The sequence below is a fragment of the Plectropomus leopardus genome, chromosome 19 (genome assembly GCF_008729295.1).
Source record: "Plectropomus leopardus isolate mb chromosome 19, YSFRI_Pleo_2.0, whole genome shotgun sequence".
Classification (NCBI taxonomy): domain Eukaryota; kingdom Metazoa; phylum Chordata; class Actinopteri; order Perciformes; family Serranidae; genus Plectropomus; species Plectropomus leopardus.
The window spans coordinates 23,927,222-23,941,446 of record NC_056481.1 but is presented as its reverse complement, the minus strand read 5'-3'; the positions used below and the strand labels follow the sequence as shown (position 1 = coordinate 23,941,446).

At 37.1% G+C, this 14,225-nt stretch overlaps 1 protein-coding gene across 2 annotated transcripts in view; it reads right to left on the bottom strand.

Moving 5' to 3' along the window:
- Positions 1–14,225, bottom strand: part of spag9b (sperm associated antigen 9b) — a 50,773-nt gene that overhangs the window by 28,704 nt on the left and 7,844 nt on the right. For both annotated transcript variants that reach the window (XM_042507569.1, XM_042507570.1), the window contains exons 2-4: positions 9,382–9,502; positions 4,184–4,254; positions 2,546–2,643 (exon numbers count right to left, since the gene is read on the bottom strand). In XM_042507569.1, the coding sequence (XP_042363503.1) occupies positions 2,546–2,643; positions 4,184–4,254; positions 9,382–9,502 (290 nt within the window). The remainder of the gene's footprint in view (positions 1–2,545; positions 2,644–4,183; positions 4,255–9,381; positions 9,503–14,225) is intronic.

Below are 14,225 nucleotides of genomic sequence, written 5' to 3'. Positions count from 1 at the left end.
TTCTCACCCTGTGCATGTAATAACTGTTGGCCCAGTGTGTTTAGAGTGGCAAAGAAAAACCACAGATAAATAAAAACATACAACATCGGGACTAATGATTACCAAAAGTTAAATGAAAGACTTGAAACTAGGGCTGAGCATCATTTAAAAAAAAGACAATACTAGTACCCTTGAAGTGATATTCATACCAGTACAGCACTTCAATACCTTTTTTTCTACCAACCAATATTTAACCAATATCCACACACCACCATTGGCTTTACACAAATAGCTCTTCTTAAAATATTATATATATAAATATTATATATTATATTATATATTACATATTACAATAAATATATACAAACAAGTCCGCAAACTATATGTAATACAATATCATTTGACTGGAGAAGTTATAGTACTACTTGGAACTGAGTTATACATTCAAAACCTTAAAGGTATCAAGTACTGATTCCCAGCTGTACTTGAGACCAAGAAAAGAATGTATTATGGTCTGGTGAGGCCACTGAATGCTTCATTTTAAAACCAAACACTGCATCTTAGCAGAACAAAACTTTGCTAACAAGGAAGCATAGTGAGGGTCTGATCATGTGATTGACTGGCTCACTGCAGCACTGGAAGGCTTGTGAAGGTAGACAGTTACATTGATTCACCAAAATAATGAAAAAAAATTAGAGGGGAAAATCAATACAAAGGAGTAAATACTGGTACTTGCTGACCGACAGGGCTGAACTTAACAAATAATTTGAATGCACTGACATCTGAAATGTTTATATAAACTGTGGAGGTCTGCTGACCTTGTGCGGTAGGCCTAATCTGCTCTGCAAAAACGCAATCAACCACGAAGCTCATCATCCCATCGAAGGCGATTAATCTGACAACATCCAACCTACAGCTCTGATTTACACATCCACAATTTCCTCTCTCTGCCCTGAATTTTAGCTGAATTCCTTCATGCAGTTTATAATAACGTTTTCCTTTCCATACTTTGTCTTTGCATTTCATGTCCAAATCCATCTCATAACACTAATCTTTACCTACAAACACCCAACGTCTACCTCCGTTTCACAGTGGCTTCATTCACTGCATTCAGGCTTTGCCTCTCTGCTGAGACACGTTCCCTGACCCACTTCTGCCTCTTGCCTGCAGGGAAGATATACGTGTGTGTGTGGGAGTCGAGTGGTTCACTCTGCTCCGATACAGGTTTGAGGACTTGGAGAATCACTCACATACAGCAGACAAATCCATAATAACACACGTTGTCAAGTCCTGAAATCCAACTTCTACTGAGCTATAAATCTACTAATACCAGGGCGAGTGTAACAATGGACAGAAATTTGCATGTGAAATCAGTGTTGCATTTTTACATGAAGTTTACCTGCGGTTAGTGTCAACATCTGATAGCACAATATAATGCTAACTTAAAATCAAGAAAATTCCTAAACCATATTTGATTATAGACAGCATGCCGGCATCCCAGAATCAAAAGGGGTGTGTCAGGCATGACATTTAACACAACAGCATCTGCTTCTAGTTTTACATATGTCAGCAGCACTTTTTAAATAATAACAATGGCCTAACATGTCAATAACATCATTTCACATCACATCATTTAGCGTTACTGTTATATAGCAGCTGATCTCATACTCTGTTTGGAGGGTAAGGAGATCCTGGAACACATTATTTTCCCAGTTTGCGGACATTTTCGGACGTTGTTCTTCTTGAGTTAATTGCTATCTGCTATCAGCTTCTTTTTAAATCTCCTGCAATAGATTGTACACATAACATGTCCTTACAACTTCAGACCCGTGCCACCCATGATGCTTTGTGTCGCCTTCTACACAGACATCATTTCAGTGCGGTTACTACCTCGTATGCAAGCTTAAAGGTGAGACAAAGTTGTTCTCCAATTTTTTGATTGTACCTTTAATACAGAATGGTGAGGCAACGTATCAGCATGAAATTTCTGCCTATAAGAGGCCGTGTAAAAGGGGCTGGTGACTGACATTTTTCACAGAGATCACGCTATAGAGCCTTCTCCATGCCGCCTTTACATGTTTACAAAGAACAAAACAATGGTGGCATTGTGCCACTCCAGAGTGAGATTTTAGATAGCATGTGGCATCGTGAAAGCAAAAGATGCGTGACGGGCGTGATATTTAACACAACTGTTTCAGCCTCTAATGTGACATATTACATAGGGATAGGTATATCTCACCCTCTACTTAGAGGGTTAGGGTTCTTCCAGACCTCGGCCGCTGTTCTCCTTCTTCTTCTTCAAGTTAGTGAGTCGTACACATAAGACATTGTCAAAGCATCACACCTGTGCTACCCATGATCGCATCCTGCTGTGTATAGCTTTTACACAACACAGTTTCAGTGCTGTTATACCTCTGATGCTGGCCCATTTTTCACGATTGTACCTTTTACACTAAAACAGCGAGGCAGCATAACAGCTTGAAATTCCCAGGGTGTCAAAGGGGTAGCAACTAAGTTTAGAATGGGAAAAACACAGTATAAAGTGAGGAGAAGGAAAAATACTTACCGTGTTCTGGTGGATGTGCCTGCATCTGAGGGCTCTGCTGCCATGACAGCGTGCTGGTGTTTAGTTCGCTCCAGGTGCTCCATGTAGCTGTGGATCATCTGCAAGAAATATGAACACAGAGAGTCATGGAATTAGTTAAAAAAAACATTCTTGACTTACAGTCATTTTGCAATCTGGATGGTACAGTTTTTTGTGGGTGTTCACACCTTTTATATGCTGGACTCTTGAACTGAGTAGTTCAGAAAAGATTATGACTTTGTTGCTACAAAACAATAGCATAATTTATTATAAAAGGTCACAAGAACCCCTACAATCTTTCACAGTCATTTCTATGGTCCCTCACATATGAAGCGGAGACACAGCTGTGGCAGTCAGACTCACAATAAATGATGCAAATGAGGCAGCAGTGTGTAGGTGACAGCTTTTATTAGACTTTCATCGTCTCTATTCAACATTATTCAGATCAGCAGTTGGCTGCTGAAGCCTGAGAGGTTTTGGAGCATCTGCTAGTGATGCATAATCTATAACAGACCAAGGCGGACCAATGGCTCAGCACAAACATATTTCATGCTTGGATGCTTTAATCATCTTCATCTCACCCACTCCATTCCGCTTTGTAGTATATTTTGGTTTCTATCACTTCACTTGAACTGTCATTGTATGTTGTTCAACCTTTACTGCATTTTATCATGGATTCAAAACAAGAGTCTCAACCTCGCTCTCATTTTTCTGTTAATAATCATCATTATTAAGTCATTCACACATTCATTGTTCTTTCTTTACATGCTTTTGAAAAGCTTATTGGCATTACGCGGCTACAGTTAACGTGATAAACTTTGCCCGGTTAAGTTCCTCCAGGACCAACTTCCCTCTGGCCGCTGAACGGCATGGTAGTGCAGATTTGTGAAATTCTGATCGACATCTCCCTATGTAGCCACAGATTTTTTGAGAGTGATTCTTGGGGCTTTTCTTTGCCAATGACTTTGCCTGATTGTTCAATTAGAGTCAGGATCATCTGTAATTACTTCCATGCTTTTAGCTTGGTTCTGTATCCCCACCCCCCATGGAAGAATATTTGGCGCCCTCCAGAGAGATTTAAGCCGCTGCTAAAGGAAAATCCGAAGTAAAAAATAAGATAAGAATTAAGAATATTTTAAATTTTTTCACTTTTTAATTTTTTTAAAACACAAAACATTTTAGAAATATTTATTCATAAATAAAAATATATATATATATATATATATATATATAGAGAGAGAGAGAGAGAGATATGTCACTTTTAAATGAATGACCTCATCCTGCTTGCAGATCAACAACAGTAAGAATACCATGCCTGATGATGTCTTTGTATGCTTGTGTATAGGTCCTGTGTTTGGATCTCAGGCCTGTGTTTATATGACAACGGACTGAGAAAATTTAATTTCACCCTCAAGGATTAATTAAGTACGTCTTCTTCTTCTTTCTGTCCCGAGTGGTTACACTGCAGCCTGTTTCACAGTTGCCAGCTGCAGCCCTCACGCTCAATACTGGATCAATTTCAAAACCTGTATTCAACTTTGTTGCTCTGACTTAGACATATTATCGAGGGCAAATAGCGTTCAGGATACCCTTTACTATCTTTATCTCAGACTGGCTTACCTCTGTGTGTCTCTGATGAAGGGTATTATACTCCTTCTTGAGCTCCGCTTCTCTCTCCTCCAGTCTGCTAACTGGATGAAAAAAAAGAGACAATTACTCAAAGTACATATGATAAAACAGAATTTACTCATAACAATTTTGTTTCAAAAAGGCTATTTTCTAAATGAATCAATTAATGTAAATTCGTAAATTCCTAAATTCTTTGACAAAACATCAATCAAACTGTTCCACTAACAAATAACTTGTCCTGTGGGAAATACAGAATTTTTGCCTCACATTTTGCATCATTAAATTCTGTGGTACTGAGTGTGGTGTTAGAGTAGTTGTTGCAATAACATGTCACAGCCAGAGAGGGCCACCGTGCATCAATAAAACCCATCCTGAGCTACAACACCAAGCAGGCAGCACTGATACCGTTTTATGATATCAAACTCAGTCATCACCCATGTTTCAACCCAAATCAATATGCCATTAAAACACTAATTAATCAATAGACAACATGGCTTTGACAACAAATTATTATAAGCATCTAAATCTATGGCTGAATCCAACAGTCCATCCTCCGGACTTGCAGACTTCACTCATGCGTTCTGTGACATGTTCTGTCATCACGAAAAGTCTGCGAGGCCAGAGAGAGCACGCTGATAGACAGGCTTCAAGTCTGCTCCACTCATTGCTATGGTAACGCTTGAGTAACAGCTACAGTCATGTACACGGTGATCACTGCTGTCATACTCTACCTGCTCATCTGTCCCTTTAAATAACAAGATATAAATCCCATGTATCTGCTTTTTCTGTGACTTCATGATGTGGTATACATTCATTTCAGAATTTTAAACCTTCATATGCCAGGTCTTTATCATGATGCGTTTTTAGTTTTTAGTTTTTAGATGGGGGGAAAAAAACACACAAAAAAAAAGTCAATATAATACATCCTTACTAGATTTTGTTTTTTTTTATTATAACAACCTGGGATATACAAAGCCACATTGATTTTTATACATTTTTATTTTTTGTGCGGTGTCAAATATGCATACCGCTCTGCACACAAAATACTTTTTTAAAAATCTGGCTATAAAAAATATTATTCATTCACATCATTTTCTGTTTTCATTGAGTTTCATTGATTTTTTTAAACCAACATCAGTCCTAATCATAAATATCAAATATTCATCAGTTTTCAGAATCTTAACCCTTTAAATGCCAGATTTTTTGTCAGGAAGCCACGATGTTTTTAGATAAAAACAAAAAATAATTAATAATATTCTACATGCTAAGTAGACCTTTTTTATTATCACAGCCTGGGATATATTAACAGTTAGGAGCAACACTGATTTTTATACATTGTATTGAAATAAAAAAAAAAAAAAAAAAAAAAAATAATAGCAGCTTGTTTGGTCTCTAATTATGTCAGTCTAAAAAGTTTCATTTTATCGTGTGCTACCTCAAAAGTGGAAATGAAAAAGTTACAAGTAAAAGAAAATTACACATTTCATGTTTACCATCTAACCAAATAGGAAAAAAATGGTTATAAACAAACAACACACCTATCTAGAGAGCAACCGTCAGCTTCAGTCGTAATCCACTGTTTGTGGCTCTAGGGTGACATCTCTCTGTGGTCAAAACAGTACGACAGCCTCTGTGTGTTTTCAGAAAGCCAAGCAAAAGGTGGAGTAGCATTAAAACTTCCTGTGTAAATCCGTTAAAGTGTGCCATGCACTAAGCACCTGCTGAGAGTTGATACAGCTAATTCGCAGGACCTTTTTCTCAGGTGTTAAACAAAACTCCAGAACAGAATTTAGAAACAAAAAAGCACCTACGTGATCAGTGAAGAGCAGCAGCTGAGGCAGCAGCTGTGCAGAATGATGGAAAGAGTGATAGTGTGGTTATGAGAGGGCTGATAGAGGAACTAGTGGTTAAAGAGTGGAGCAGAAATAACACAGGTCAGACACAGAGGTGTGCAGAGTAAGTGGAAGTGATCCTAAAGAAAAGCCCCACATAAAAAGAGTAAATATGTCCTCCAGAAAGAACTGATCTTTTCATAAATGCAAAAAAATATATACTTAAATATAGTCTGTTTAAGGTAAACAGGGAATTATTAGGGTACAGTAAAAGACAAAAAAAAAAAAAAAACCGACATCAATGACTTAGGAATAGGGACAGTTTTGCCTTCATTGTATAATGTAAATTAAAAAGTTAGATGCTCTACCTTAAATATTAAAAAACATCATAAAAATTTTAAAAAGCATCATCCTCTCTGCATCGAAAAGACGAGGGGAGAACTAAACTGGAAATTACCATTTTTTGGCAAGTTTTCGTGGCAATTTTGTGTTTTTTTTACTCTTAGGCATTTTATAAATTATTTTTAAAAAATAGATGTTACCATTTAATTTAGGATTTTACAATGCAACGTCAGAAAAAACATTGCCATAAAATCCTCCTCCCAGTGTCCCAAATACTTTTAAAACTTATAAAAGATTTATTGAAGATATTTAAGATATTTTAATGTCAATCAAGGCCTAATTTTTAGATCAATAAATGCAATGCCTTTTAAGACTTTTTAAGTGTCCGCAGGAACCCTGAAGTATAATATATGACATGCAGCAAATGCTCCAATTTTCTTATATAAAAAGCTGAAACCTGAGAAATTGTTGCATTTTTTCACGATTTTCACTTTTTGAATGACTGAAATAATAATTTCATTATCAAAATTTTTATTTATTTAGTTTTGTTTCTTTATTTCTTTTGTTAATTGTCTAAATAATTATTCAATTAACTTATAGTTTCAGCTCTAGTCTAAAATTTAAGTTGCTTTTCACCACTATCCCTCACCCTTAGTTGTGTAATTATATATCCATTTGTAAAATCCAGTAAAAGCAAAAATGGCATAAAAAAATAAATTACAGTGAAAACCTGTTAAAGTGATTGCATCTGTTTGGGTCAAATTGATCACTGTTAGCAGATAACTATTTTCTTTTTTTTTTCTTTTTCTTTATTTCTCATGCAGATTACCATTTAATTAACACTTGTATATTTATTACATTAATATAAAGTGATGTAACAGACAGCTTCACTATTTACTGAATTTAATTTCAAAATACAGTGAAGCTGTTTAATTACCGGGGCATTACATGAGCAGGCGATGACAATCCCCATGATGAGCACAGCTTTAAACACAGGTGCTTTTCTTGTGCGCATTCATTTTCTGTCTCTGTCAATAACAGCCATGACTAGTAGCTATAAGCTTCAAGGAGGACATTTTATTCATTGACTAAAAACTTGCTTTTTCCACATATGATTTCAATTAGCTTTATTTTGTACCTGTTTTGTGAGGTCACAGTTGCCTTGAAATTTGACCTTCGACCACCAAATTCTAATCAGTCCGCTCTTGAGTCAAAGTGGACGTAAAAAGAAAATTCCCTCAAGGCGTTTTTGAGATATTGCATTCACAAGAATGGGGTGGACAACCAGAAATTATAATGAAATAAAAACAGAATTACCATAGTTTTACAGTGTATTTTCCATATGTTGTGAGGTATGAAAAGACCCCAAATAAAAACTGTAAGCGGACTACTTGATACTACTATAGTACATTATTTAAACAGCATTTGCATAGGAATGATTCTGTCCAAAGATCTATGATCCATATAAACTGTTTCCACTGTATTCAAAAACAATAATGAAATATGAACATTAATAAACAGGAGATGAAGCTGACAGTGTGTTTGCATTCATCAAAGGGTCCTTGGGTTTATAGAGGTAGATTGTGTGTGTGTGTGTGTGTGTGTGTGTGTGTGTGTGTGTGTGTGTGTGTGTGTGTGTGTGTGTGTGTGTGTCCCACTGACAGGACAAAACCTAGAATAGTGATCTAACTTACCCTGCTGCCTGTTTGGTCTAAAAACATAATTACAGACAAGTGAAACTGGCCAACAGAAAAAGGGAAGTGTCACACTGACAGAAACAAAAGACATTTGCTGAGAACTCACAAATTTTCCCTTAGCATGAATGAGGCGTATGTCACGGCCCTGCGGTGGAACGATCGGTGGTGGAGTTGTCATACTCTCTGACAACAGTACAGTCATGCACACATCATGAGGTCTTTCTTTGGATGACCTTAAAACACTACCACTCTGAGGATAATCACACTGTACCTTACATTTAAAGGTCTCTCCTCCCTCAGAAAAAAATATAGCATTACTTTTTACAGAAATACTGGAGGTAATCAAAAATGCAAGAAAAGGAGCGCTTCCTGGACTCAAAAGTCAGTCTGTTCGAGGTGCTCTTTGGGGGGATATGCTATGATTTGAAATATTGTTTTTTTGGTTTGTTTGACTCCCTGACGAAGGCTTGTATGCCGAATGTGTAAGAGTGTGTTTTTAAGGTCCATCATGACCATGCCGTAGAAAAAAAAGCATTTTAACATTTTTAAAAAAAAGAGTGCCTTGGAGTTTTCTTTCTGATTTTCGAGGTATTTAGCGACTGTTTTTATCTAGAAACACAAATGCTACTAAAAAATCTAAATAAATCGACTGACATTTACAAGCAGGTCAGAGCCTAAACTCGCTAAAATCCACCTCCCAAAACACTCCCACAAAAGCATGTGAGTAACAAATACAAAAAAATGGACTCATCAAAACCAGGAACTGAGGAAACAGTAGTAAATAAATAAGTAAATAAATAAATGGATTAATAAATAACATGATAAGAGCAGTAACAAAAAAAAAATAAACCGATGAGTAAATAAGTAAATATGCAAACTGTAAATAATAGGTAAATTAAAGGATAAAAGCACAGAGTAAAATAATGAATAAATATGTTAAAAATAACAAAATGATAGGGAAAACAATGAAACTGTAAAACAGACTACAATATATAAATAAATATTAAAAAATAAACAAAGTCCAATTAAAAGCCTAACTTAGAAGGTAGGTCTTTAGGTCCACCGTGAACCTTTCAGGGCTTGGAATATGTGCGACCACTTCCGTTACAGCTCATTTAGCAAACGTGGCAGGCAAACACTCATTGTATGTTACTAATGGCCGTTATTGTGCGGACATGGGAGTCAATTTGCCCTCTGGCTCATCAGAGCTAACAAACAGTCACAAGACCTGCAAGCTGTCGATGCTGCTCACAGGGGAACTGGCCTGTGTGATGTGTGTGTGTGTTATTGAGACAGTGCAGTGTGTCTGTGGACTTACTGTGATCTGCACAGTTTTTCGTTTTAAGCTCTAGCTGACGCGTGTGCGACTCCAGCATCACCAGTCGACACTGGAGGTCCTTCTTCTCGCCCTCCTGGGAGTCTTCTAGGGCGATGTACCTCTGCAGAAAAAAAACACAGAAAGAACACAGCTTTGATTGTCAAAGCACTGAATTTAAAAAAAAGTACTTTGTATAGTGTAGATGAACTGTGGTAAACTTTAGGGAAGCACGATATTGGATTTTTTGCTTATATCTGATATGTTGATATATAACAGCTCATTTTGACGATAACTAATTCTGATATCAGTATCCATTTATCCACTTATCCATTTATCCTTTTTTCCCACCTAATTTTAGATCATTAAACCTCTTCTGTAGTGGAATTAACATCATATTTTGCATACATTGTGATGTGATGGCCCACCAGCTGATAAAGACATAAAATACAATGCTTTTCAACAAATACAGTAATTCATTGTGCAAAATAAGAAAAAGCATGTTGGTAGATTCTGAAAGTTCATTATAAAGTCGATACTGGCTGATAACAAAGACTGATATTTTGCGCATCCCTAAAATGCGCAAAATACCAGATGGCATGACATGAGAATTCTACATGAATATTTATTTCTTGTAAATTATCTTTGCTCGAATGTGTATCACTAACACCTGTTTTATACTTTTTACATGAAATGCACTGCTGTCACTTTTAAATTTTATGTTTTTATGTTCTTAGAGTATATCTTTTACATATTTTGTGTCTTTTATGTATTCTATGGTGAAACCGAAGGCAACTTTCAACGTTTGTGGACAACAAAGTTTTTGTAAATTCATAAACATTGTTTGTTTCCAGCTGAACGCCGTTGTGTAAAACGGACGGGGTCGCATTACATTACCCACAAGCAGGAGGGCTTATTGGTCTGGTATGGCGCAGTGCATTCTGGTAGTTGTAGTTTTCTATCGCTTGAGCAAAAGTAAATACCACAGTCCTTTTTTTCTTTTTTCTCTGGTCAAAAGCGTATTTCTACAGCACAGGCAGCCTAGTTTTATGTGAGGTAAAATCCCTCTTTAACATGAGCACTGTAAACTTGTGAACTCCCAGTGAGAGAGCGATGAGATGATTGGTTCATGGCAGCAATGGGAGACAGCAATGTCACAGGTGCATGTGGCAGTCGGTTCCTCTCTGCCAGTCTGACATCTGCGATCTGCGACACCTCACGATCATCCCCATCTATGACATCAAAACCTTTGAATGTGCGTGAAATTGAGTCGGGGCAAATAGAAATGTTATGAACTAAATCATGCGATAAAGAGCTGCCTGTGCTAACAGTGTTGATACCAGTGGAAAATGAAGCGTACGGTGTCTGTCTTCTGGCTGGCCATTGTGAGCGTCGTCTAACCTCTCTGCACAACAGGTGCACAGCGCCAGCTTCCTCAAAAAAAACATGGCCACAGCTTTTGTGTTAGGGTGTGTGTGTGTGTCAGACACACAGTTTCCTGGATAAGTTAGTAACACTTGATATCAGTGTCAAGTTTGCTTTTTGATATTCACAGCAGCAGTTGTTATTAACCTCAGTCCTCTCACAGGGGATCTTTGACTCGGGCTGTTTTCATATCAGGAGACTGAATAAGCCCGCACACAGCACACTGAGTGCACTCTAAACACCAACATGCACAATAAGTCACTCCGATGATAAGAATAATATTCAGAATCTGTTACTTTACCAATTCCGCACAGACAAATGGATATCAATGGTGGCTTCCGGGACTGTCTCCAGCCACAAATCTACCATTCAGCCCAAATCTAATCCATTTAACAGTGGGGCAACCACTGCTCCCTGATGGCAATTTACACTTTATGAAGAGATTAAATGAAACTTTAATGAGCTCTAACAGAAAGTGGGTCACTGGAGGGATAAATATCGAGATCAAATGAAGAAAAACTAGAACAAAGTAAATGTGGATATTAACAAAAGCCCGAAATGCTGGCGAAGTACACACATAAAAAAAGTAGAAATAAGTGTGTAAATTTGCACTTGCAGCCAAAACCTGCAGAGACAAAAAAATTTTATTACTATGGACTTAAACGGTGGAAGTCAATCAGTTATTAAATTCAAAATTAATCTAACACTATTTTGATAATCAACCAATTTTTAAAATATCTTTTTAAAGCAAAAATACCCCCCCCCCACCCCCAATATATGAATCAGCCAGTTGCTATTATTTTAATGGCTTAGTATTGTATGCACCAAACACAGCCTAAAGTGCCATGATTATGCATGTGTATAATCAAGGCACTTTAGGCCCCCCCACACATTAATGAAGGCTCACTTTAATATGCATCTTTATTTTATACAATTGATGTAGTTAGGGGTCCCTGCTCCATCTCTCTTTCAGCTAAGGGGTCCTTGGTCTTAAAAACATTAAAGACCCCTGCTCTGAGATATTGTAACAGGCTTTTCTCAATGTTTTCTCATGCTCTGTAGACCTAAAGATTAATCGAGAAAATCATCCACATTAATTTGTAACAAACGTAATCAGCAGTTGCGGCCTTATTGTGAATGGCTATAATCTAGAATCCTAAAAAGAGAAATGATACATGATTTTCTTGCTTTCTTGGTTGGTTGGTTGGTTGGTTGGTTTTGTTTTGTTATTGAGAGCCCATCTATTGATACCTCAGCTGATTACTGAGTCAGGTGTCTGATGACAGGCGAAGACTCTGCCATGCCTGTAAACACGCAGTCTTGTGATGTGGGTGCCCGGGGCCCGACTACTGGGCCCTGGGCAGGGAGTGGATGTCATATGCACAGAGATAAGGATCACCTGAGCTCCTTGTTACAAACAGCCTCTTCATGTGCATATCACATTGAGACTGGAGGCGTCTAACAAAGGTGCTTCTTTTTAAGATGCTTTTGTGAACTCTCACTAAAGACTGTTTTTATTCTTTTCAAAAGACATAATTCAGTCACTGGTGGGCTGGTTTTTCTCTGCCTTTTGAGGCTCTCAGAGCTATTTTAGCACAGAACTCTTGACTTGTCATTTCTTACCTCTGCATGTGAGATATATATATACATATACATATATATATATATATATATATATATATATATATATATATATATATATATATATATATATATATATATATATATATATATATATATAAATAGTAAACACAGTGGCATGATGACAAAAAACTAGCATTTAAAATAAAATAATAAATAAATACATTTAAAAAAAAACCACACACACAGAAATCTTCTTTCTGAGAACATCATAGTAATAGAAGTGTCACTGACAAATGTACCTTTTGTATACATGTATATACATCCCTACGCATACTTATTTAAGGCACAAACAGATATATCAATACATGTATGCACATAGCATTTCTCCCCTCAATGTATTAAAAAAAATTGTGAAATTTGATTTGTTCGCATGAATGCGCACTTCTCTCAGCTTCAAGGGGGTGAGGCGGTTATTTGGGGCTTGAGGGTGAGAGGCTTACAGAGGGCCCAGTGGGGTCTGGAAAGCCCAGGGAGCATCTTAAGACCTGAGCTTTTGGTAGTAAGCAAGCATTTCCCATCTAAATCTACTTAGAGCATTAACACAGCACTGGGCAGACTACAGACGGGAGGGTTCGTAGCGGGGGGTGCCCCCTAATCTGCAACTGCACATAACTTCAAGCAGTTACTGAGCTGAGCAGTTACAGGCCTTAACTTCTACATGCTAACCCTTCAAAACCTGAGCAAGTTGGTTTGATTTCCTTAAAAAACACTGCAACAACAAATAAGTGAAAATGTCACAAAAAATTACCCCAAAGTCAGGACAAAAAATAAACCCTAAAAAGAGCTTAAAAATGTCAATAATTTCATTCTGCAAACATAATTTTAATTTTAGTAACTTAAGACGTACTGAGCTATATCCTCTGATGGCGATTCTAGAAGCCTTCTAGCACACAGGCTAATCCTACTCCATTGGAAAATTTTAATTTAATGAATAATGTAATAAAATGCAAAATTCAATTTTCTTAGAAAATTGAGACATTACATAACATTCAAAATGTTTTTTTTTTACTTTGTTATTTTTTTATTTTTGTATTCTCTTTCTCATTTATAGACTTTCTTTAAATCCACTTCTTTTTCCTCATCCTTGATTTAATTTATGCAATGCACTATTACTGTTTTAATACTTATACGTGTGCGTGTGTGTGTGTGTGTGTGTAGTAATGATATAGTTTTCTGCAAATTTTTCTCTACTTTTTTAAAAATAATTTTCTTATAACCTCCCTATTTCTTAAACTAATTCTCAGGACATTTTCTTGTCACCTTTCACTAATTTCCTGCAATTTGTCAGAGACTTCAAGTCAAGCTCATCATTGCCTTTTTTCTAATGTTTTTTCCCCAAATAAATCAAACCAATTTGCTTTGGTTTCAAATAGCTTGTGAAAGGTGTCTGAATGTAGAGCAAGAAAACTGATGTTGCTTCAGGTTTCAAAGGGTTACGCTGCTGACAGGAAAAAGATTTGGAGAAAATTCAGAGCTCTACTTAGATTCCCACCAATTAACACCGTAAGAACGTAGCGCACTGTCTGGAGGACACGTGCCGACAATTGTATCACAACACGCTTCGTCTTTCCTCCCAGCATCCTCCTCTCTCACACTCCTGTTCATCATATGACCCGAGAAGGAGGCTTGTGCATATGACAACGCTCCAGAGAATGAGCGTCCCAGCGTTTTAACGTGCACTCTTCCCCCTACGCTGCATGTATAATGCTCCCTTTGTCCCCGCGTGTCGACACACTAACACACACACACACACAAAACACATGTGGCTCCAGCACAAG